Genomic DNA, 25239 nt, shown 5'->3' on the forward strand with positions numbered 1-25239 from the left:
GAGAGGTGAAGGGGCTCGACAAAGATCACTGGGCCAGGAAGGGACAGGCTCAGGAGTCAGACGTGGACCAGTCTGCAAGGGATATGACCACAGCTCTCCACACTGGATGACTCCTAGTTTCTCTGGTTGATGGAGAAACTGGTTTATCTTCTAAACATCAAGTCAGCCGGCAGGAGGCCACGGTGAGGAGCAGCCAGCCAGCATCACAGCTTCCATGACCCGCACGAAGCAACCTTGCTGAGGCGTGCTTGATGCTCCCTCTTCATACCCACCTCACCCACACGGCAGGCTGGGAAGAAGGTGCCGTTCCTGTTCATGTGTTACAAGACGGGGGACACCTGGGTGGCACAGAGAGTTGAGTGTCTCACTCTTGATTTCGGCTCAGGTCATGATATCCGGGTCATGAGATCGATCCCCGAGTCGGGCTCCGCGCTGGGCGTGGAATCTGCTTGAGAGTCTCTCTCTCCCTCGGCCCCTCCCCTTGTGCTCTCTCTCTTAAAAAAAGAAGAAAAAGTTACAAGGGATGACACTGAGGCTCAGCAAGGGTAAGAAAGTTGCAGAGAGTCACACATACAGTAAATGTAGGACATGCCAGCCTCCAACCCCACCCACAAAGATCAGCCATTAGATAACTACCCACAAATAAAACCAGCTTCAGGAGAGTTCTGGAGTCCACCGAAGGAAACTCAGCAACGCAGTGTAACAAATAACCTGAGAATAACCACACCCAAGGATAAAGGAAGACAGCCTCATTTTGCCTGCATCACTCCAGCCCCTGAGCCAGCGTTGCCCCGGGTCAGGAGGGAGCTCCCCAGCTGAGAGAATGCCCCTTGCTGAGAAAGGAAGAAGGAGGTAAGTGGGGAGCTTCCCCAGCCTTTCAGGGCACCACATCAAAGGCCTGCTTGGGTTTCACCCCACCCATTTGGCAAAGCTGGGATATTTAGAGACAGCTAGGAACGAAGAAGAAAACAGGGGCCACCAATAACAGCCACACAGCAGGGGCCACCACAGTTCCCAGGGACCTGCTCTGCAGACCAACCCAGCAACTTTTCCCACTCGAGAGACCAGTGGCCAGGGGCGCCTGGGGACTCAGTTGGTGAAGCGTCTGCCTTGGGCTCAGGTCATGATCCCGGGGTCCTGGGATCGAGCCCTGTGTTGGGCTCCCTGCTCAGCGGGGAGCCTGCTTCTCCCTCTTCCTCTGCCCTCCCCCTGCTCCTGCTCTCTCCCTCCCCCTCAAATAAATAAAAATTTAAAAGAAAGAAACAAACAAATAAACCAGTGGCCAGCAGAGCCCACCACAGACCCCTGCAGATTTCACCAGGTTTGCTCCATAGGTATTTACATCCCTTGATACAAGCCTCCTGAGTCCCTGTTCCCCTCCGCCACCCCCACCCCCCGCCTCTGCTGCATCTGCATCTCAGATACTGCAGCTGCATGAGTGCAAGACACCAGATTAGACTCCCATGGCTGACTCTTACTGCCAGGCACACGCTCAGGGCTAGTCCCTCAGCTGTGTACTTGCACACCACCAGCATGACGCAGGTCACTGACCTCCACCGCCATGTGCATGGCCAAGGGGAGACTGCAGTCATGGGGGCACACGCTGAAGGCCAAGGCCCCCACAGCTGCCAGTGAGCCCACAGCGCCCACCTACCCCCACCACTATGTGTGTGTCTGCAGTTGGCCCCTGCAACTGGCACCTACAGCCAAGTACGTGCATAACACCAGCTCCAGCCACCACTGCTGCCTACCTGATCCCTAGCCACTGGACCCACTGAGGACCCCAACAGCCCTTGCCTCCACCGCACACCCCACAGCCCTCACCAAGGACCACACAGCTGTCGATGAGATGGACCTCAGCAGCCTGAGCCAAAAAGACATCACTCCCTGCTGGAGCTTCTACTGACACCTATCCGCACACTTAGCACCCTGCGCCATTAGACATAACATCACAGCATGCTGCAGCATGCTCCTGCCCACGGGCAAAAGGTTTCCATCACCAAAATCGGCTCATAAAGTCTGAACAAGGTGACTGCACCTTCAAATGAACAGACACCTGTACAAGGCTACAGTGATCATGAAGAATGAGGGAAACACGGCTCCTGCAAAGGCATAAGGCACACCTCCAGAACTGGCCCCAAAGAAATAGAGATCCAAGAATTGTCTGACAAAGAGTTCAAAATAATTCTTCTAAAGATACTCAGAGGGCTAAAAGAGAACACAGGTAACAATTTAATGGTATCAGGAAAACCATACAAGAACACAATGGAAAGTTCAGCAAAGACATAGAAAATATAAAAAAAAAACAAACAGAAATTTGGGGGCTAAAGAATACAATGGCTGAACTGAAGAATTCAGAAGAGAATTTGAACAAAGACTTAAATAAAAGAACAAAGCAGTGAGCTTGCAAACAGATCAAGTGAAATTATCCAATCGGAAGAGCAAAAGCTAAAACAACCACATCAACAAAAAAGAATAAAAAGGAATGAAGAAAGCTTATGGGACTGATAGAAACAGCATATGTGCCACTGGAGTCCGGGAAGGAGAAGGGAAGGAGCAGAATGCTTATTTAAAGAAATACTGGTGGAGAATTTCCCAAAGCCAGGGAGAGAGGTGGATATCCAGGTTCACGAAGCTCAGAGGTCACTCCAAAATTTCAAGTCAGAATGATCTTCCCCAAGATACATTGTAATAAAACTGTCTAAAATTAGAGAAAAAAGAGAATTTTAAAAACAGCAAGAGGAAAACAATTCTGATATAAAGGAACCCCCACAATGTTGTCAGCGGAGGTCTTAGCAGGGACTTTGCGGCCCAAGAGAGAGTGGGATGAGATATTCAAAGCGCTTAGAAAAGATGCTGCCAACCAAGAATACTTTCTCAGCAAAGTCGTCCTTCAGACAGACAAAAGCTGAGGGATAGCGGCATCATTGATTTTCATTATTTATTTGACAGAGAGAGAGACACAGCGAAAGAGGGAACACAAGCAGGGGGAGTGGGAGAGGGAGAAGCAGGCTTCCTGCTGAGCAGGGAGCCCGATGCGGGGCTTGATCCCAGGACCCCGGGATCATGACCTTGAGCCGAAGGTAGACGCTTAATGACTGAGCCCCCCAGGCACCCCAGCGAAATGACTTTTATAATCCCAGCCGCTCTTCTTCTTGGGTTCTTCTGTTGATATTGTTAGAGTGTCTATCATTACATATCCTCTGTGTTGCCATATATAAAACATAGCTTTAGAATGTGTTCATCCAAGCAGAAGGGATGGTGCTGGCAGAACAGACAAAATCTGCTTACAAGTAGTTACCTGTCAAAGGGAAAACCTAACACGTCAGTGAATGTTCAAGGTAAATGTTCGTATGTTCTGAAAGTTAAAAATGGGATCCTGCTTTGAATTATAAAAAAGAAAAAAAAAAGGTGAGGGAAAATTTTTTTAGGGTATGACTATTTGGTTTTAGAAGTTAACCCACATTGAGGTACCTGGGTGGCTCAGTTGGTTGAGTGTCCCACTCTGTTTCGGCTCAGGTCATGATCTCAGGGTCGTGAGATCGAGACCCGCCTAGAGCTCCAAGATCAGTGGGGAGTCTGCTTGAGATTCTCTCCCCCTCTGCTTCGCTACCCACTCTCTCTCTCTCTCAAATAAATTAATTAATTAAAAAAAAAAAGAAATGAACCCGTTTTAGGCTACAGCTTCTTTCAACCCAGCTACCGTGGTATCGTGCAATTGTTATTTTAAAACCCTGTAGTTTTCCTTACGCCTAACATACACCTAAGTACATTCTGTTGTCTTATTTTGCAATCATGTTTTTTTTTTTAAGATTTTATTTATTTATTTGAGACAGAGTGAGCACATGAGCTGGGGGGAGGGGCAGAGGGAGAAGCAGGCTCCTGGCTGAGCAGGGAGCCTGACATGGGGCTCGATCCCAGGACCCTGAGATCATGACCTGAGCCGAAGGCAGATGCCCAACTGACTGAGCCATTCAGGTGCCCCATAATCATGTTTTAAATATTTTCTCCAAACCCTACATTTTAAAATTTAACTACACTTTATTTTAGAATTTAATACCTTTATTTTAACATAAAACAATTTCTATTTTCTTTTAAAAAAAGAAGAAGAAGAAGCATCTTGTGTTGATTGATAGAGCTGAGAGGTATTGATTGGTCTCAAAATGAGAGTCCTATATTTTCAGGCACGTCTGACAAGCTGGAAGGGTAAACCAAAAGGCCATTTGCCTGGAGGCCTGGGGTGTCCTTCGAGATACCTCTTGGTGAGAAAGGAAGGGGAGGCCCAAGTCTGAGTCAGCCCAGAAGTTCCAGTCATTTGATGGCAGAGGGAGTCTTCCCAGAGCACCGACTGGGACTTTGGTTAGATTCCGGGGCTCAGGCCCCACTGGACTCTGGGCTTCAGCTTACACAACCTGAAGGAACCGTTTTAACACAACTCAGTTCAGCGTTAGGAGAGTATAATACCAAGTCGAGAGCCCTTTCACTCACAACTCAAACAGAAAAGAGGACTTCTGTCCCAGCTTGAGGGGCTTTTTCATTTTGCTTTTTTTTCTCACTCTTGTGTTACTGTTTGTTTTCTGTTTGGGGGTTTTTGTCCTATTTTTGTTTTTTGGTTTTTTTGGGGTTTTTTTTTAAGATTTTATTTACTTATTTGAGAGACAGAGAGATAGGGAGAGAGAGAAGTGTTTTGTTTGTTTTAACAGTTTCCTTTTGTGTAGTTTTTACACACAGTACAACTTTGAGTAAGGCTACATGTTGATTATTCACTTTGTTCCTAGAAAGCTTTTCTTTAACTTCTGTCCTATTAGACCTGTTGCTTTTATGTAATTTTGATATTGAATTGATTTATACATAATGTACATCAGGGGGAGACCCATTTTCTTGGTTTCAAGATATCAGGGTCTTTCAGATCCTCCGTCTTTAGGTATGGACACGACAAAAAGCCATTTTAAGAGATGACAGAGTTCCATGATAGAAACCTCTACAGATAAATCTCTGGAGAGAAACACTTCCAAGTTGGAGGTCACGTTCGTTGGCACATCTGAACCCCCATCTCTGTTTATAATGTTTCTGATGCTTCCCATGGCTTGAGAGTTGCTAAGGTGGTTAAAATTCTGGAGTGTGGATGAACTGAACTTATGTCAGTTTGTTCAAATGTAGCTCCTTGAGCTGGACTTAGAATGTCACTTTCTGGCTTCCAAAATGACAGTTGTGAGCTATAAAGTCACCCAAGAATTTGAACCAGTCACCCAAGCCAATTGAACTGTATTTTCTCTGCATTATGCTTGCACCCAAGGAGGGCACAGCTCATAAAGGCTGAAAACCAAACCACCCAAAACATGGGATCCTTTCTGAACTGATCAGTTTAATTGGCATCGATTCTTTTATTAATAAATCTGTACAATATTCACAAGTTTATTAATCCAATGTGGGAGTTGATCTTACCTGAATGTATTAGAGCAAATGTGAGTAGATTATGTTTCCCAGATTTATAATGAAATTACTGAGAATAATTGTGAATCTCAAATCCAGGAGAGACGTTTTAAAGAGACAATTCCCAGAGATTGATGTCATTTCTTCTGATGGTTTACGTGGTTTTGTCCTCGAATGGGGAAGAGGACACTGAAATGTTACATTTTTTTCCATGTGGTAATAATACTAACCAACGAATTAAAACACCTGAATTTTTAGGATTGGCGTTGCCACAATCTACCCAGGTAATACTGGGCACGTCTTCACATTTCTAAAAACGAAAGAACCGAATGTGATTTCCTGGTTTTTTCTAGCTATCTGACTTTTAAAACCTAAAATGTCGGTGGTGGGAGCCAAGGTTCCTTTTGAAAGTCTCACTTCGCAGACCGTCAGAGTGAGCTCAGCCGGTACTAAGGACATGGGGCTCTCTGCAGTGTTAGACAGACGTCCCTGCTCTTCTGAACTAGGTCAGAGGGCCCCTCCTTAGCAAGCAGCAGATCAATGTGGCGGGAATGTTGAGATCAGTCCAGATTAAGAGCTTCAGGCTTTCCTCATTACACCTCTGCAGCTTAGCAGAGGTGAGGCTGAGACCGTGGGCAGTACCTTCTCACAGACTCACCTGTCCTGTTCCAGCTTCGGTTCCTTCACCAACCACATTCCAGACGTCTCTAAGTTAGTGTGGTTGCTGTTAGCTCAGTTCTGAAGAGCTGATGTAAAAGCAAAGAAATATAATACTTCAAAGAATGCTTTTTTGTCTTGTCTTAAAATGACAAGAAGTCTATCCTCCTGGCCTGCTTAAACAATAGTAGGGTAAGGAAGTGCTCACATTGCCACACAGTTGACCCAATTGGGACATTTCGTTTGTGAAAATAACTAGGCTGCAACTCACTTTAGTTACTGCAGATAATTTAATTGCCAGGTATTTGTCTCATTAATCTCTTGGCATTAGCTGGTGATTATAACCCAAAATAAAACTTTTTGCATGTGTCTGTTTAGTTGAGGGACATAGAAATGGCCTAAATGTGGAAGATTTGTTTTCTTCCAATCAATGATCTCACCCATCGCTAAAAAGAGAAAATGTCCTATCATTTCTTGACATGTTAAAGAAAACTACTCATCAGTACACTGATCTGCAATAAAAGGACTGATCGGGGTGGGGGGGGCACTTGGGTGGCTCAGTGGGTGAAGCACCTGCCTTGGGCTCAGGTCATGATCCTGGGGTCCTGGGATCGAACCCTGCATTGAGCTCTCTGCTCAGGGGGGATCCTGCTTCTCCCTCTCCCTCTGTGTGCTCTCCTACTTTTTGTCTCCCCGTCCTCAAATAAATCAGTACAATCTTAAAAAAAAAAAAGGACTGATCATTGAAGCCTTGGAATGTGGCTATAGAAGCTTACAATATTTGCTGCAGACTCGGTATCTTTCCACCCTCCAAAGAAAGACAAAAACTAGGAAAAAAAGAAAAAAGATCTTCCCTGTGGTTCCTATTTCCTGATGATGAAGAACAGGGGTTTTATGGGCTGTATCATATGCACCTAACTGCAGGTGGCATCAAAGAAAGTTCTACACAGCCAGGAGTTGAGGGTTGGTGACTGTGAGTTCTGGGAGGACTGGGAGGGGCCTAGTGGCACCGAGACATCCTGCACCACGTTTCCATTCTGCTTCGAGCTCTTTTCTTCCTGTCAACCAAGATTGTTGAATTTGTTTCTGAATTTAGGGGAGGAATCCTGGACGGAACATATAGGAAACAGCTTTTAAAGCTGTAGATCCTTCTGACATTAGGATTAGTGGTGATACTGCCAGAAAAAAAAATAAATGCTGATGTTGGATCTTGCCAAAAATCTTGTCAAGAGTGTGGATTGTCTCACACAGAACGGAGATGTGGCTTCTGATTCTGGTGGCGTATTTGTTCCAAAGAAGTGTGAATTCAGGATGTATGCCAACTAAAGCCGTGGATCCAGAAGCTTTCATGAATATTGTAAGTTGGGATTTTTCTGTGTTTGGGGGGAAATGAATTCGTTCACATGCTAACTTGTGCATCTGTGTATTATCTGCATTATATATTATATTTCTATGTGGTGGTGATTTTTGCTAGCAGAGCATAGTTATAATTAAGCAGGTTGTACTGGGAAGAATGCTAACGTGGGTATGTGTCAACCTTCGTCCTCCTTGAACAAATTCAGTAAACTCAGGTGAATGACTTAATCCCTTTGCCCCAAGCGCAAGGTAATCTTTCTTGGATTCTTGGGTTCGTTCTACGAGCGGAGAAATCATCGCGGCATCTTGAGCCACACCCAGGCCCTTGGCAATTCCACTTTATCTGTGATTTTTATTCCTTTTCTACTTGCTCAGTCCTCCCTTCCTACTGTCAGGACGCCGGCTTCTAGTAGCATCTGCCCTCCATACCCTCTTTTGGACTGGGACCTCAGTCGACTGGCCTTGCTAAAAGCTAGAGGGCCTCATGTACGTAAGGCTCATGAACGACGTGACCTCTTTTTAGGTATCCCAGAGTGCTGGGCTTACTTTCAAGTTCTGGGTTGAGTTTAGGAATGCCCACCATATAGTTATACTTACCCCTTGGCAGACACGGTGATCAAAAGCTGTCAAGGTACGGCCCGGTCAGTGGATGGTATCATCCCCATTTTTCAAATCAAGGACCTGAGAATAAGGGGCTATAAGCAACTTAAGTTAGGCCACGCCACTGGCAGGTAGCAGAGCCGCAATTTAGAGCCGGGCCTGCCTGGACACAAAGCTCATAATTGTAACCAACGTGCAATCAACCCTCCCAGGTGAGGAGAGGCTCCCGCCAGCTCACTGGCCCTGGGAAGATCCCACACACATTCCTCTGAGTTATTGCATGGAGGCAATGTCTTCAGCTATAGGCAGAGCCGGTCTCCCCGAACCTCACCTACTGGGTGTGCCCAGCACTGGGCGCTGTTGGGTCTTCAGGAGCCCTAATACCAAAACCCATTAAATCAGACTCTGCCATTGAGTGTTTATGCCTGGAGAAGCAAAGTAAAATAGGAAATCCATATAATTACTGGGATACATTCGATGAAATAGAATACGAGTGGTTCAGAGCCTGAATGGGTTTGATTCTGTAGATGGATTTCTATGGATGTAATCTATCCTATATTTTGGGATACAACTGGCTTCTTGCTTGTTTCTTTCTAGCTAGTGTTAATTGAGCACCTAACAGGCCTTTGATACTGCGCTAGTCAGTGAGATTCCAGAGAGATCTACGAATGCCAAAAGACCCCAGTTCATGGAACTTAGGATCCAACAGGGAAAATAGACCCCCAGTTACTAATTACAAGAGCAGTGAAATCGAGGAAGAAAATGTAGATGAGGGGGACGTAATCCAGGGAATTCAGGAAAGTTTTTCTGGAAAAAGATCTCTTAAGCTGAAGTCTGCAAATAAATAGGAGTTACTTGAGAAGGTGAGGGTGATTTTTAATTCTAGTAGTCACTGATGCTCATTGAATGCCTACTACATTCCAGGTAACCTAGTGAGTATTATATATGTGCACTGTCTCTTCACATTCCTTGCCAGAACCCCATGGAGTAAAGACTATTGCTATACCTGACTTGCAGATGAGTAAGTTGAGGAACAGGGACAGGTTAACTATTTTCCCAAGATCACATAGCTAGTTTGTGTTAGAACCAGGATTAAAACTCAAGCAGGGAGACCTCAGGGCCTTTCTCTTAACTACTATGCCCCTTTTCCCTTGCACTACACCAGGCATTTCACCCCTGGCTTTCTCCTCTCTTGGTCCTGTTAAAGCTGCGAGAAATGATTCCTTTCTCGGGGTGATGAGGGTGGGTGGGAATAGGGAGGTTACTGAAGAGATTTCTGAAGCTTCGTATTTTACAAAGAGTTTCCACATGTAATGACTGGGTAGAGTAGAGGTCCTTAAACAGGGATCCATATATAGGCAACCAGGAATCGGGAACCCCTGAGAGTAAATAGAAAAAATGTGTCTGTGTGTCCATGTGCATATTCATTTTTATAGTTCTCCTCAAATTCCCTGAGGGATCCCTGACCGAAAAATGTTAAGAGCTACTGCTCTTGAATCTATGATTCTCAGAGATGAAAAGAATTGTAGGGAACGCGTTGTCTAAAGGTTCTCATAAGCTGTCCTAGGAAGAACGCCTCAATGGGTGCATTATAATTACCTGGTCCCTAACCTGAAGTGAGCCCAGGAATCTGTAGGTTTAAGTGCCCCCAGATAATTTTGGCATGCACACAGGCTTTGGAATCAGTCTTCTGGTCTAGTGGTTTTTAAACATTACAGTGAATCAGAATTTCCAAAGGAGCTTATTAAAACACAAATTGCTGGGCCCCATCCTCAGAGTTCCCAATTCAATCAGTTTGGGTGGAAACTGATCATTTGTATCTCTAGCAAGGGCCCAAGTGATGCTGAGCCTTTTGGTCAAGGGCCCACACTTTGAGAACCATTGTTCTAGTCCAGTCTCTACATTAAAGGCAAAGAAAGTGAGTACTAGAGAGGGCTGGCTAGTTTTTCTAAGATAACATGAGTAACGAGGGAAAAGATGGGACCCCTTTCTATATCTTCCAGAGTCAAGGAAGCTACTTGTTACTTTTGGATCACTGAGACTATAGCCATACAGAACTGAACTCAAAAGACACTACCTTTTCCTTAGAGCGAAATCATCCAACATCAAGGCTACCCTTGTGAGGAGTATGAAGTTGTGACAGAAGATGGGTACATCCTTTCAGTTAACAGAATTCCTCAAGGCCCAGTGCAACTTAAGAAGACAGGTATGGTTCACCCCCATGCCGCCCCAACATGGCAGCCTTCTCTATAGTAATGATTTCCTTGTGGTTTGTGTGTGTACAGGGGAGTCTGGGTTCTTGTTATAGACTGGGGCCCATTGTTTGAGCCAAAGATAGCTTCACTCCCCCATCCTCCCCATCAACACCACCCCATTTATCCCAAATATCCTGAATGATTTCAAAGAAATGTAACGTTTGCTTTAAAACAAAAAAAGACCTTCAAGAAAGGTCCATTTCTTGACCCTTTCTAGCACTTAACCCATTCCCCAAACCCCTCTTATATAGATATTCTAGAATATCCACTGATGGTCTCTTGAACAGACCATATCAACCCCTACTCATGAAGAATGCAAACTCCAACATGGCACCCGGCGCCCACCCCTGTGTACTCTGTATTCCCCATCCAAATAGCACTTTAAGTATTTGAGATGTTGCTCAGCTTTTCACTGAAGTTTTTTAAGCATCAGGCAATAGATGTACATTTTTAATTTTCTGATACATTTCTTCAATTCATATAGTCCCATTTTTTGTATATGGGATTTTCAGCTATTGCTGGTTTTTAAAAAATATTCACATTCATTACCAATGAAAGTGTTCTGTATTCCTTTGAATACTCTAGCTCTACATTTATAGCAGCAACTACAGTATTTGTCATGAGTACAGATAACACAATTTCATACTATGTTCTTTCTAAAAGCCAGCTCTGATGGCTTGTGCTTTATTTGCATTAGTTTCTCTTAACTTCCACAATAATCTGAAGAAACTGCCACTCACAGAGGTTAAGTAACTTTGTCCAGAAGGTCTCTGCTAGCACTTGCTAGAATACTGTAAAACCCGCAGTCAAATCAAGACCTGTCTGCCACTCTAGCCCATATTCTCAACTAGGACCAGAGACTGCCGGGCAAACGCTATCATCTTTGGCATAAACAAGCTTCAGGGCTCTGTTTTATTCCAGTTTACACGTGTGCAGCTTTTTGAAAACCAGCTTTTTTTTTTTATATCAGCTGCATAGCTGTGCCTTCTGTATGTCCAGCATGTTCCAACCTCAGTGCGTTTGAAGCAGCCCCTTGCCACCTAGTAGAGTCCGGCCCCTTATCCTGCTACATTCCCTACAGCACTTACCACCTGGCAGGATAGATAATTTGCTGGTTTATTATCTGTCTCCCCCAACCAGAATGTAAACTCACTGGAAGCTGGGACTTGATTTTGTTGCAGGCTATACAGCCAGTGCCTAAAAAAACGCCACGCACATTCTAGGTGCCAATAAATATGTGTGGAATGAACGAATGAACGAACAAATGAACGAATGAATGAATTTTATACAAATAAACAGAGAGTCTGGAGATGCAGAGAGAACTTTTCAGTGAGCCCCACAAATCCTAGGAGGTAAGCAAGGCACAGCTCTCCCAAGCAATCGAATGACTGTGGTGGTGCCTGAGCTCACAGGTCACCTGCACCCCTATTCATGGATGGAGTTTCTATTCTCACATCCTGTTTACTTACACTGTTCACTTACCGCCCCAGAGTTTGGTAGATCAAGGTATCCATCCATCTGCCCTTTTGGTCCAGTTGGTGCAGAATACTCCCCTCTAGTGGCCAGTGTTGTTCCTGCAGCTCCTGTTGGCCTCTTCAAGGACCCAGTAGGTTGGGTTGTATCCTGATCCCCTTCTCTATAAAGAAGGATGTTCTCTTCTATCATCACAATACATTCAGCAAGAGTAGAAATTAACATTGATTGATATTAGTATCTACTGCACATCCCATATTCAAATGTTTTCAGTTATACCAGTCCTTTGTGTTTGCTTTTCTTCCTGGTCAGTAGTCTCATCCACGGTCATATGCCACATTTAGTCTTCATGACTTTTTGTCTCCTTTATGAACTGAAACAATTTCTCAAGTTTTGTCTCTTTTGACCTCTACATTTTTAAAGAGTTTTTGGGCAGTTATTTTATAGAACGCTCTTCAGTTTGGTTTGTCCGATGTTTCTTCATGATGTGATTCAGGTTATACATTTTGGTCCGAATACGGCAGAAGTGAAGTTGTGTCCTCAGCATGTCACATCATGAAGCACGTGATAATGGCTTATTCCAATATTGGTGATATTCACTTTATTTAAAAAAATTCTTTTCATCTCAGCTTTATGGATATATAATTGGCAAATAAAATAGCATATATTTAAAGTGTACAATGTGCGGCACCTGGATGGCTCAGTTGGTTAAGTGTCTGACTCTTGATTTCATCTCCGGTCATGATCTCAGGGTCATGAGCGATCATGGGTCCCTGAGACCCTCACCTGAGATCACGACCTGAGCCGCAATCAAGAGTCAGATGCTTAACCAACTGAGCCACCCAGGCGCCCCTAGACTCACTCATTCTTAATTTATTCACTGGGATACGATTTATAGCTATCATTATTTATTTTGAGTCTCAAATTTTCCCATATTTGGTCAGTGGGAGCTCCTTCAAGCTGGCTTGTGAATCTTTTTGACATGAAGGGCCCGTAATCATTAAACCATTATACATTATGGTATAAATATATATATATGCATTATATATACATTTAAAATTATGTAATATTTAATTATATTTATAATCACATAATTACCTTAATAATTAGACTATACTATGTCCTGGGCACTTCCAATATTCTCAGTGGTGCCCAGACACACTGAGTGAGAGTAAGAACTACAGGAAGACAACAATGGAAGCCAAACTCTACTGATTCTTTCTCTATGCCAGGTGTTGTCGCATCTGTTCCCTGTGCACTATTTTATTTAGTTGTAACAAAAATCCTGTTTTTCTGATGAGGAAATCAAGACACAGACAGGTTAAGTGGCCAACTAATATAACTGATCTAACAAGCAGCTAAATCAAAATTTGAACACGGGTCTGTTGAACTTGAAAGTGCTTGCACACTAGAGGGTAACAAGGAAGGTGGAGAACATGTCTCATGGCTGAAATTCTCTTGCACGTAGGTCCGAGGCCAGTGGTGTTACTGCAGCATGGCCTGAATGGGGACGCCAGCCACTGGATCTTCAACCTGCCCAACAGCAGCCTGGGCTTCATTCTGGCAGACGCCGGTTTTGACGTGTGGCTGGGGAATAGCAGGGGGAACACCTGGTCTCGGAAACACAAGACCCTCTCCGTAGACCAAGATGAGTTCTGGGCTTTCAGGTATACTGAGTGGAGGCAGACACAGATGTCTTTGGGAGAACCCAGTAAAGAATATGGCTCCTAGCATTTGGATGATTTACTTTGGTTGGGTCATCAATATCCTACCAAGATAGACCCAATTGTTTTAATCCGGGGGAAGTAGAGGGAGGGACTGGGTTTCCCTAATAGAAGAATGGGTCTGGCTAATAGGGTGAGATGGTGGTTGGTGTCAGGTGGTTGAGAGAAGGTGTAGGTCCACGTCCTTGCAGATGCGTACCCTGGGACTAACTCCCCCCTGAGTAATGACAAGAACTGGCACCCCCAGAAAGAGATGAGATCAGACAACATTAGAGGTATCGGGGAAACTATTAAGCCTTAGGGACCATCAATTTGGCTAATACATATCTCAGGGTCTTACAAAAGATTTTTAATGTTTTTATGTAAATTACCTATTGGCATTCAACCTGCTCTTCATCCATGTCATCGGAGAAGGGCCCCTGCAGCATTTTTAATCCTTTCTGTACAAATGAATTTGCTCAGCCAGGTGTTGCTTTGCTAACTGTATAGCAGGACACCTTCACTAGGCGGTAGATCATGTGCTCAGTAAATATTCCTTAAAGATGATTATCGCTCTGTGATACTATCTGGAGAAACAGCAGGGTACAAATAGTGCAAATAGTCTGTGAGCCCAGAGGCTCCCATGTGTCACGGGTGGGAAACAAGTCCATCCTGAGGGACTCGAGGGGCACGGTCACAAGCTGGTGGGGCTGACGACTCGGGTGCTTGTTTGTAAACCCCAGGGGCTGCTTTCGTTGTTTCTGATTCTAATTTTTCATGTAACTTTGTCTTTTCCCCCCCCCCTTGTAGTTATGATGAGATGGCTAAGTTTGACCTTCCTGCAGTCATAAACTTTATTTTGCAGAAAACCGGCCAGGAAAAGATCTATTATGTCGGCTATTCACAGGGCACCACCATGGGTAGGTTCGATGGGAGCAGGTTTGTACAGTCAGGGATGTGGGCATATGGCGCACAGAGGTGCCTGGGGTCCGGCACCCGACCTTCTCTCAGCTCTGGCCCTGACCTCTTCGGTGACTCTGAGGGCTATGGAAGTCGGGGACGAAAGTAGCAGAAGGAGCAAGGGCTCTGGAAGCAGACAGATGTGGGATTAGATCACATCTGGCTCTACCACCTCCTAGGTGAATGTCTTTGAGTGAATTGTCCAACCCCTGTGGTCTCAGTTTCCTTGTCTACAAAATGAAGATAGTAACTCCTTCGTAGGGGAGTTAGAGGTGTTCGAACTATTCAGGGACAATGTGGATCAGCTCTGTGAAGGCAGGGGTTTCGTCTAAGACACAAGTCTAAGAGAAGTTTCTGGCACAGAGTGTGCACTCAAATAAATAAACATAAACAGTAAGCATGGTGGTCACATTACAGACAGGATGGCTGGCAGATTTCATTCAAGTCTTGTTCCTTCCCTTCTAAGGCCAATGTCTGGAATTTCGTGCTGTTGTCCTTTTGCTTTTGGTGAATTTATAAGAAACCTTAACTCACGGCCCCTGTAGGATACAGGTCATCAATGGGGAGAACGGGAGTGGAGGCTATGTCCTCTGGCTCTCTCTCAGACCAAAGGCAGTAGGAAAAGTGTTTGGCTTAGACCAGGACAAGGAAGGGCGCAGTGTATGTCATGGGGAGAAGGTTCTCCCTGGGAAGGCTGAGAGCACTCTTTACCTTCACCCTGAGCCAAACCCATAGGGGAAGGCCAGGGTATGGGATGCTGAGGAGACAGGTGAGCACACCCCCCTGGAACTCAGGGCAGGAGTTCAGTGGGCTTATTTTTATTTGGTGCTTTCTGGCGAATGAAAAGAGTCTGACTTTCACATTTTCCTCTCTGGATTTTCCAACAACATTAAATGGCTCTGGGGATGCCACGTCTCACCACACACTTGACAGAAAGCAAGCTAAGGTGTTAATCCCCCGCTCTTGCTCTAATGGCTAGAGGCCTCTGAGAGTTTCTTTGCTCTACACTCAAATTGTCCAGCTTGACATTAAGATAAAGGTGCTGATGATGAAGCCAAATGCCATTTCGAGAAGCAAAAGGGGGCAAAAAAGCATGGGATTCTTCTAGCTGTCAACCATGGAGCTCTTTAGATGGAGAACCTGTACTAACTTTGCATAAAGAGAAAGTATCGCTGGGAGAAGTTAGTGAGAGTTCTCAAACTTGACATTTGAGAGGAGTTCTAATAGGGTCACAATCCAGTTGGAATAGAGTTTAATGGAGTTCCCACCCAATCCTACTGATGGTACACCTGGGAGAGCAAGAGGAACAAGTCACTCTTGGGCCTGCCTTTGCATGGGGCCAGCAAGCTTAATCATGTGGAGGGAAAAGTTGAGAAGGATGCATTCTTCATGAATACTCACTCACCCCCAGGAACCGGGGTGGGTTGGGGGGAGGGAGTCACGTGATACTAGTCTTCTTCTGCCCCGCTCCCCTCCCACTCAAGCTGCAGATATCAGCCAAGCTAGGGAGTGCAGAGATGTAGAGTATTTCAAATACAGTGACCACGCCCTGGCTTTAAATGATAGCCTTTTTTCTCGCCAAGGCTCCACAGGAATGGTCCCTACCTGGTGATAATTCAGAGACTTTCATAGGCTTAGAAACTGGGGCACAGACTGATTTAGCCAGGGCCCCAGACCTGATCTATGACAAAAGTAAGAGTTAGGATCCAGTTCAGTAGACAACTGGTTTTTGAGATCATGTTACAGTTTGGGTTCCAGAAAAGGTAGGAATCAATGAGACCGGCAGAAACCCTGCTATCCCAACACCCATTTTATTACAGAACCTGCTTGTTACTGATCAACAGGCAATTTCTCTAATTCTCAATTCTGTTCACTGTAAAGTAGAGATTTGTTAAAAACACCTCATAAGAGTCTGAGAATTCAATGAGATAAGAACAACAAAAGTGCCCTGAAAAGTGTCTGGCACATAGTTACTTCTCTGTATATATATTTTCTCAAAGTCCATACTATTGGACTCAATAGTTTAATTCAATAATGCAGTGAGAACCTACTAGCTGGAAAAGATATGCCAGGTGTTGGCTACTGGTGTTTTCCCCTTCAAGGAGCTTATATTTTCCCAGGACAGTTAAGACCCAATTACACATAGTTACTGAAATAACTTGATAAAAGTACAGTCAGCATCTATGGGTTCTGGGATAGGCAATATCCACACTGACATATCTCTTCTCTTGTAGGCTTTGTTGCTTTTTCCACCATGCCAGAACTGGCTCAGAAAATCAAAATGTATTTTGCTTTAGCACCCATAGCCACTATTAAACATACAAAAAGCCCTGGTGCCAAATTTCTGTTGCTGCCGGATATGATGATCAAGGTATGTGACTCCTCAGATAATTCTTTGTCTGCGTAGATGAGTCCTCCAATCCAATTTGCTAAGACATACAGACAGCCCCGACATACAATAGCTCGACTTCATGATCTTTTGACTTTATGAGGGTGCACAAGCGATACGCAATCAGTAGAAACCATACTTTGAATTTTAAATGTTGATCTTTTCCTGACCTAGTGATATTTGAGACAAACCTCTCTCGTGATGCTGGGCAGCAGCCAGAGCTCCCAGGTTTTGATTTACAATATTTTCAACTTATGATGGGCTCCATTATAAGTTTTGGAAGATCTGTATGCTTTTAAATTAGACTCACTTCTTTTCGACTCTGATGTAATGACTACGATTCCATGTCATATTTTTACAGGGACTGTTTGGCAGAAAAGAATTTCTGTACCAGACCAGATTCTTCAGACAGTTTGCTATTTACCTGTGTGGTCAGATGATTATCGATCAGATTTGTAGCAACTTCTTGTTTCTTATGGGAGGATTTAATACAAACAATATGAACATGGTAAGTGGGAGCCTAGTCAATTCTTAGTTTTCCAAAGCAAAGCGAGGAGTGAGTCTCACCTCCTGAGAGTGAGCTAATGCCAGGGGAGACTTATTCCATTTTCTTCAAACCATACTAACATGCAGAAAACACTTCAACACAGGCTGAGTCAAGGTTGACATAAGGGCATCGCTAGACATTGATGTCATAGATTTGGAGGCGGAGAAGAGTATGCACAACGATTTGGGGTTATACCCTTAGGATGACACCAGGGAAGGGAAGGAAGCAGGATTTGTTAGATTGAAAACATCAAGCTGTTATGCAGTCTCTGTGGGAATCTCAATTGATGTGAAGATGGGGAGACCCTTCTAAGCTGTCCTAAGTTACAGTGAGAGGGTAGGTCTTTATACTCGCAGCTCAACCTGTCACTTGCTACAGATGTCGCCAGGGGAGACGCTGGGCAGGGCAGCTGTCTGCACCTGGGGTGGCCCCCCAAGGAAGCCTGATAGTGGGGTGCTGTCTGCCAGCAGCACCTCTAGAAGCTGGAGGAATATATCTTTCACTTCTGAAGATTTTTTCCCTTTTTTCTTAACAATATGATTAATCGCTACCATTCGATACGCACTTACTATGTACCAGGCTAAGTGATTCCCTGTAACAATCCTATAAGACAGGTATGATCAATAGCCTCCTTTTACAGACTAGTGTCCTGAGATTTAAGGCATTCAATAACTCCCAAATCGACCTAAAAATTGAATGGCAGAGGTAGGATTTGAATACAGACCCAATTCTAGAGCCCTCATCCTTAATTATTCTGGTAAAGTTTTTTAAAAGAAGAAGTCAGATGTCTAAAGAGAAGCTCTTCTCAGATGAAAAATACAGGTGCCTGGGGATACACCTAGCGGCATTTTTTATTTATTACGTGTGTGTATATTACTGATTCGTGAATAATTGCTGATAACTTGATGATATTCCTATTTCTCAATCTGACACCCTGGAGACATGGTCTTGACAAGAGGCATGTTTTGTGAGTTTTCCATGCCCCACAAACCACTCGTGTTTTGTTACAGAGCCGAGCAAATGTGTATGTCGCTCACACTCTGGCCGGAACGTCTGTGCAAAATATCCTACACTGGAGCCAGGTAGGAATGCTAACTCTGTTGTCTTTGCCAAGGGTCTCTGTGTATTTTCTCTGGAGCAGTCAAAGGGTGTCCTTTTGACAGCCCAGGTGTTATTTCACATTTATTCCAAAATGGACAATGATCTTGGCAATGCTGTTTCGACCATGAATTTGATCCAGAACACTGAATCTTTTCAGGAGATGGTGGGGGGGAGGGTTGGCCCAAGGGATCGTTAGTGGACCTTAAGAGCGTGACTTCAGATGAAGCTGGAGATCACGTTTCCATTCTCCTTTTCGGCTTCTCCAGCACAATGGTCGAGTGGTAATAAAAATGCGAAGAAGGCAGGACCTAATTCACAGGAGTCCTTGGGCTGCAGATTTCACCCACAATCACAGAAGGGAGGGTCCCGATCACCAGTCACAGGAACTGTCTCTGGGGGCAGTGGGGCAGATCTCGGATCATCTGGAACTCACTCCAGGACAGTGTGGGTGCTAATTATTGCTTCACCTATAAAGAAGCACTGTGCCTAATATTGCTCATTATAGATGATACTGAAGAGTGGTTGATTTGCTGTGGAAAGAAGGATGGAGATAAAGACAGAGAGCTAGAGCGTAGTTAACCTTAGATTCTCAACTACAACAACCACAGCCTCGTTGAAAAAAAAAAAGGAGGGCTCCTAATTCAAGCAGAAAGTTTTAAGCATACTGAGGGTGAACTTTAAAAATCATAAATATCGGTCCTATCTGTTTCTCTAACCATTTAGAGCCTAAATTGTTCCTCTAAGGTCATGGCTCTATTTGCGTGTGTGTGAGTGTGTGTGCGTGTGCGTGTGTACGGGGAGCGAGACTTTACAATCAAAAGGAAAGAAGAATTCTGAATTGGATGAAATTTTGGTCACCTTCTCCCTGAATCACCACATGGCACGGCGCTAGGGGGCGCTCTCCCGTGGCAGCCTGCGGAGACAGCCACCTACACACAGACTACATCAGGGATGCACTTCCTGGAGTTGTAGGACAAGGTGGCAAGTGCGTCTCCAGTGCATTTTCCTCCCCGAAGGGGCCTTACTCGCCCTTACGCTCTCTCGAAGATTATCCTAACACCGAGGGGAAGAGCCTCCTCAGCTTTTGCCCTCCAATTGGCTTACGACTGCAGACTTGGTAGCACCTGCTCATCCCACCCTTATCCGGGGATGCATTTGAAGGCCATGTCAATTTGTTTCCTTTTAGGCACTGAGTTCCGGGGAATTCCGGGCATTTGACTGGGGGAACGAGACCAAAAATCTGGAGAAAGGCAATCAGGTAAGAAAATCAAACACATCCTTTTGAAATAAATGGGAGGGAAGTTATAATGACAGTTTTTTGTAGAGGCGGGGATCAAATCTGAGTTCGGGCTTGACTCCATTTGAAGAGAGAGAAGTTCACAGCTTCGCCAAGAGGCTTCCTGCTTTCATAACAGAGTAGGAGAACTTTCCTGATGAGTCGGCCGCCATGAACAAGGCACTTGGGCTTCTAAGGAGCAAGTTGGGGTAGATATGGTGAAGGGAAAAGTGTAGACTCTGGTGGTCACTAGAAGGATCCTCTTAGGGTCAAAAGATAAAAATAAAAAACAAAACCAGGGATGAAGATGGCAGGAACGAGTTTGCTTCATGGCACATAAAAGGGCCTTCAGTGGCAAGTGAGGGTTGCTTGTGAGTCCTGCCTCCATCCTACCACCTGTGGGGTCATGGATAGGCTGCTTTCATTCTGCAGACCCCAATGTCTTTATCTTTAAAAATTATTGGACTGGGGTGCCTGGGTGGCTCAGCTGGTTAAGCGTCCGACTCTTGATCTCAGCTCAGATCTTGATCTCAGGGTCATGAGTGCAAGCCCAGCATTGGGCTCCAAGCTGGGTGTGGAGCCTATTTAAAATAATAATAATAATTATTATTATTAGACTAGATAATCCTTAAGAGTTCTGCTGGTCACACTTTTAATGCATCTGTCATTTGCAAGGGAAAAATGTGAAAAGGTATTACATTATCTAGGAAAATGCACAGCCAATGCCCTAGAATAAAATGAACAGCTGTGGAGAGTCAGAAGTGGGTGCTATACTCTTCTGAGCATAACATCCCCACTGAAGATTATTGGTTAGCTTGTGTATGAATACAAACAAATGCTGACCATACAAACATAAAGCCAGAGGGAGCCCAATGGACAGAGGCCAACCCCTGAGAGTCTTGGATCATATGTAACATCCACTCCCGTACATTAGTCTAGATATAAAAGCCTAGGAAATCAGACAGACTGGGGAGTGCCCTGACCAGCAAACTCTAAGTCACGGGCATCAGCTACTTTTTATTAGGTCCTTCTTCAATGTTTCCTAATACATGTCTTTGGAGAAATCATTCCGGCTCCGAGATGGTTTTAATTTATCAGCATTAATGTTTTAAATTCTAGAGAAAGCAGCTCAGGCAACATAGGCCCCAGGAAAGAAAAAGAAAACACGCAGGCAAAAAAGGCATTCTAGAATCACAGCTCCTTAGAGTTAGACCTGAATTCAGTTCACCTGTAAAATGAGAAAAATACATGACTGGCGCCGTAGAATATTCCAGCCTTTCCTATCTAAGACCATGAAAGGTAACTCTGATCACCAACTTCCTATGTGTGTATGGGCACAGGGAGGTTCCCCACCACCAACAGGCAGGTCTCCAGACCCCAGCTGGGTGTCCTATGATCTAACTCAATTCTGACACTATCTGTAGATAGCATCAGAGTAAGGGTTCGGTTCGCTAAGACTGCCCTCTAGTTCATATGCCAATCTCAAGCCCAGGTTTTTCCTATGCTTCTGGACCCAGGGGCTATACTCAAAGATTCTAACAGCCCTCTCCTTGGGTACTATTAATTTGCCAGATTGGCTCACAGAGCTCAGAGAGACATTTTACTTACTAGATCATCCATTATTACAAAAGACTGTAACTCAGGAACAGCCAGAAGGAAGAGATGCAGAGGAAAGTGTATGGGTGAAGGTCAAGGAGTTTCCAGCTCTCTCCTAGCCGGCCTCTTTCCCCAAATCTCCACTTGTTCACCAGCCTGGAAGCTCCCCAACCTTGTTTAGGGTTTTTATGGAGGCTTCATCACATAGGCATTATTGATTCAATTGTTGGCCATCGGCGATTGAACTCAATCTCCAGCCCCCTCCCCTCCCTGGAGGTGGGGGGCAGCACTGAAAGTTCCAACCCTCTAATCACAGGCTTGGCTCCACTGGCGACCAGCCCCCATCCTTTTTTTTTTTTATTTTTTATTGTTATGTTAATCACCATACATTACATCATTAGTTTTTGATGTAGTGTTCCATGATTCATTGTTTGCGTATAACACCCAGTGCTCCATGCAGAATGTGCCCTATTTAATACCCATCACCAGGCTAACCCATCCTCTCACCCCCCTCCCCTCTAGAACCCTCAGTTTGTTTTTCAGAGTCCATCGTCTCTCATGGTTCATCTCCCCCTCCGATTTCCACCCCTTCGTTCTTCCCCTCCTGCTATCTTCTTCTTCTTTTTTTTTTCTTAACATATATTGCATTATTTGTTTCAGAGGTACAGATCTGTGATTCAACAGTCTTGCACAATTCACAGCGCTCACCATAGCACATACCCTCCCCAGTGTCTATCACCCAGCCTCCCCATCCCTCCTACCCCACCCCCCACTCCAGCAACCCTCAGTTTGTTTCCTGAGATTAAGAATTCCTCATATCAGTGAGGTCATATGATACATGTCTTTCTCTGATTGACTTATTTCAACCAGCCCCCATCCTTAAGTCAAGTCCAAAAGTCACCTCTTTAACTTAACAAAAGACCCTTTATTGGCTCTGGTCATTGAGTAAGTTCCAAGGGTAAAGAGGAGGTCTGTGCCAGAAATGGGAATGAAGACCAAATATATACTCGTTATTGTAAATCACAGTCTCAGGCTAGAACTCTAAATTCTTAGAAAGCCACAGAATCAACCAAGATTCCTGGGTTAAAGCCTTGGCTCCATGGTGGATTTTCTGAGAAGAATCGGGGCTCAACATTACTGTGGAAAGTTCTGGGTGCTTGATTAACCTCAGGGCTCAGCCAGCCAGTCTGATCTAGAAGCACGGCTTGAATAAGGGAGATCGTCAGTTCGGAATCCTAGATGACTTTCTTCGGGTGATGGGGGACTGGAGCAGGGGTCTAATCATTACCCCTCCCCGCCCCCCCCCGCTCAAATGACCCGAGTTCTAGGGCCTCTGACTTCCCCAGGTTTTGAGCTTGGACTGCCTCAAGGCCTTTCTGTTCTCCCAGAAAGTCTCTGTGAAGACCCAGCTACCTTCTCAGGGGACTCCAATCTCTTGCCTTTCTCTCGAGAATCTCTCTCCCTCTGGCCTCATGAAATTTGTGAAATCAGCCTTTAAAAGGACAGGAACATTATCTTCCAAAGGCAACGTATGTGTTAAATATTTATAAATAAGGAGAAAAATAATTGAAAATTCATGCTTAAGGTGGAAAGCCACTTACATGGTTTGTCACTTAACCTCGTAAGTTGTTACAAGCGTCATCCCCATTTCCTAGATGAAGAAACTGAGGCTAACCCACTGTACCTTCAAGTAGGGGCTGAACAGACAACTCTGGATGGGGTCCTGTTTGGCTGCGGTGCCCGTGCACCTTTCTTCGCAACACATGACATATTTTGACTCTGTTGACTTGAAATATAAATCGTGAGTTTGGAAATCCATATGTTACCGACAGTTAAAAACGATTCCTTTTTTCTAGCCAACTCCCATAAGGTACAAAGTCGGAGATATGATGGTCCCCACTGCAGTGTGGACTGGGGGTCAGGACTGGCTTTCAAATCCAGAGGACGTGAAGACACTGCTCTCTGAGGTGACCAATCTCATCTACCATAAGAACATTCCTGAGTGGGCACATGTGGATTTCATCTGGGGCTTGGATGCTCCTCACCGTATGTACAATGAGATCATACATCTGATGAAGCAGGAGGAGACCAGCTTCTCCCAGGGAAAGTGCGGGATCAGGCTGTGAAGCATCCGATACTGATGAGTCTTAGGATTTTTCAGGATTTCCAGAAATTAGAAACCTCCCATATCAGTAGAAGGGGGTGGGGAAGGGAGGGCAGAGATATAATACCCATTCCTTCAGAGTTCCTGTATTTGACACTAAAACGGACATTTAAATGTTTTTTAGCTAGTTAAAATACTCATTGGGTGAACATAGGTTTCATGTGTTATATATTCTGCCATCCTGAAGAGCAGGTTTTACCTGACAGCCAGAAGTTAACTAGGACTCTTTATGTCATTCAGGTAGACCCCTTTACAATGTTAACTTTTTTTCTAGAAGCCATATTTTTGGAACAGTCAAGTAAAATGACGGATTGGGACAGAGACAGAGGTCTTGAATGTCTGGATGGTTGTAACTACAACAAAATAAGCTAGACATTTTCACCTTATTGCCATAGAGACATCACGCTACCTAAGGAAGCTGAGCTGTTTTAGGAAAGAAAGAGAGAGAGAGATGGAAAAAGAACAGTATGGACGAAATATATTTTAAGCATCATTAAAAAGGGCCAAGTTTTATAGTTGAGTCTCAGAGGAAATAATCTGGTAAGATATTTAGTGACTTTTCCAGCAAGTACATTATGCCCTGCATGGAGCACGTCTGTGTTTCAGTACCTAGTGCCAAGTCCAAGTTCATATGAGAGTTTACTGCCTGAGGCTACCAATATCTGGCCCCGTTTTCCCCCTTCAAAAATTAAAAACTGGGAAGAAAGCTTTAGAAAGTCATGAGCATAATGACACAAACTGTCATGTGTTCTATCCTTTGATCTTGACAAGTACCCAGACTCATCCACAAATCTGGATTTATTTCTTTAGAAAAATGTTCAATGTTCACACAGTTTCAAAGATGACAGTTATAAATTACGTGAGTGAGAGTGTAATTTTGCAAACCAGATTGAAGGTATACTGGTGCGTGAAGTTCGCTTGTTTATTCAATCCCCCAGAGTCACCTGCTAACTTCATTCAATGCAAATCTGTCTTAAATACTTTAAGAGACACTTAAAGGCTTCAGAATCTATATCCACACCCTACTACTTCCCTCACAAAACATGTACCTTAAGGCTCTGTACATAGTTCAATAAATACTCCTGGATTGGATTTTCATTAAACCCTTACTCTGTTCAAGGATGGTAAATCATTCTTTCTTAGACTGTTTATTTGTTACCACATATAGTGTGGCTTAGTCCATGTCTGAAGATATTAATGACTCAGTCTTGCTTTGCAAAATTCAATCATCTTTAAATGTGTTTATTTCTTTTCTGTCTCACTGACAAAGGACTTGAGAAATATTATTTTGATATTCTCTCTCTCCTCTAGAAGTATAATCCAGATACCATCACATCCTATTGCTCTATTTCTTGTAAAGAAATTCTTTGTCTAGATGGACTCTGAAAAACAAACTGAGGGTTCTAGAGGGGAGGGTTGTGGGGGGATGGGTTAGCCTGGTGATGGGTATTAAAGAGGACACGTTCTGCATGGAGCACTGGGTGTTACGCGCAAACAATGAATCATGGAACACTACATCAAAAACTAATGATGTAATGTATGGTGATTAACATAACATAAAAAAAAAAGAAATCCTTTGTCTAATAATTAACAATACTATTTTAAATTTTACCAAAGAATATAAACAGAATGAACAACCTTAGTAGCTACCTTGCATTCACAAGAGAATCAGAAAGATATTTTTGAACAAACATCTTGATCTTTTCGTAATTTTGTTCAAAATCAAAAG

The 25239-nt window shown here is 44.1% G+C and overlaps 1 protein-coding gene across 2 annotated transcripts; it reads left to right on the forward strand.

The window, feature by feature from the left end:
- Positions 1 to 684: 684 nt before the first annotated feature.
- Positions 685 to 23519, forward strand: LIPM (lipase family member M). 2 transcript variants are annotated; one of them, XM_021696159.1, is made up of 10 exons: positions 685 to 852; positions 7187 to 7447; positions 10135 to 10252; positions 13243 to 13441; positions 14288 to 14397; positions 16672 to 16808; positions 17188 to 17334; positions 18384 to 18455; positions 19661 to 19732; positions 23203 to 23519. In XM_021696159.1, the coding sequence occupies exons 2-10, from the start codon at positions 7349 to 7351 to the stop codon at positions 23470 to 23472; spliced, it is 1224 nt and encodes a 407-aa protein (XP_021551834.1). In that variant the 5' UTR covers positions 685 to 852; positions 7187 to 7348; the 3' UTR covers positions 23473 to 23519. The 2 variants fall into 2 exon arrangements, with proteins under 2 accessions (XP_021551834.1, XP_021551833.1); XM_021696158.1 differs by having other exon boundaries at positions 7342 to 7447.
- The last annotated feature ends 1720 nt before the right edge of the window (positions 23520 to 25239 follow it).

The sequence above is a fragment of the Neomonachus schauinslandi genome, chromosome 6, assembly GCF_002201575.2.
Source record: "Neomonachus schauinslandi chromosome 6, ASM220157v2, whole genome shotgun sequence".
Taxonomy (NCBI): Eukaryota; Metazoa; Chordata; class Mammalia; order Carnivora; family Phocidae; genus Neomonachus; species Neomonachus schauinslandi.

What these genes read in the sequence shown, in the direction of transcription:
- LIPM (XM_021696158.1), top strand. Translation starts at nt 824, where the DNA reads ATGCCCCTTGCTGAGAAAGGAAGAAGGAG. An exon ending in AGTGCAACTTAAGAAGACAG is followed by an intron (nt 10,253 to 13,242) that starts GTATGGTTCACC and finishes TCTTGCACGTAG; the next exon opens with GTCCGAGGCCAGTGGTGTTA. An exon ending in TGCCGGATATGATGATCAAG is followed by an intron (nt 16,809 to 17,187) that starts GTATGTGACTCC and finishes ATATTTTTACAG; the next exon opens with GGACTGTTTGGCAGAAAAGA.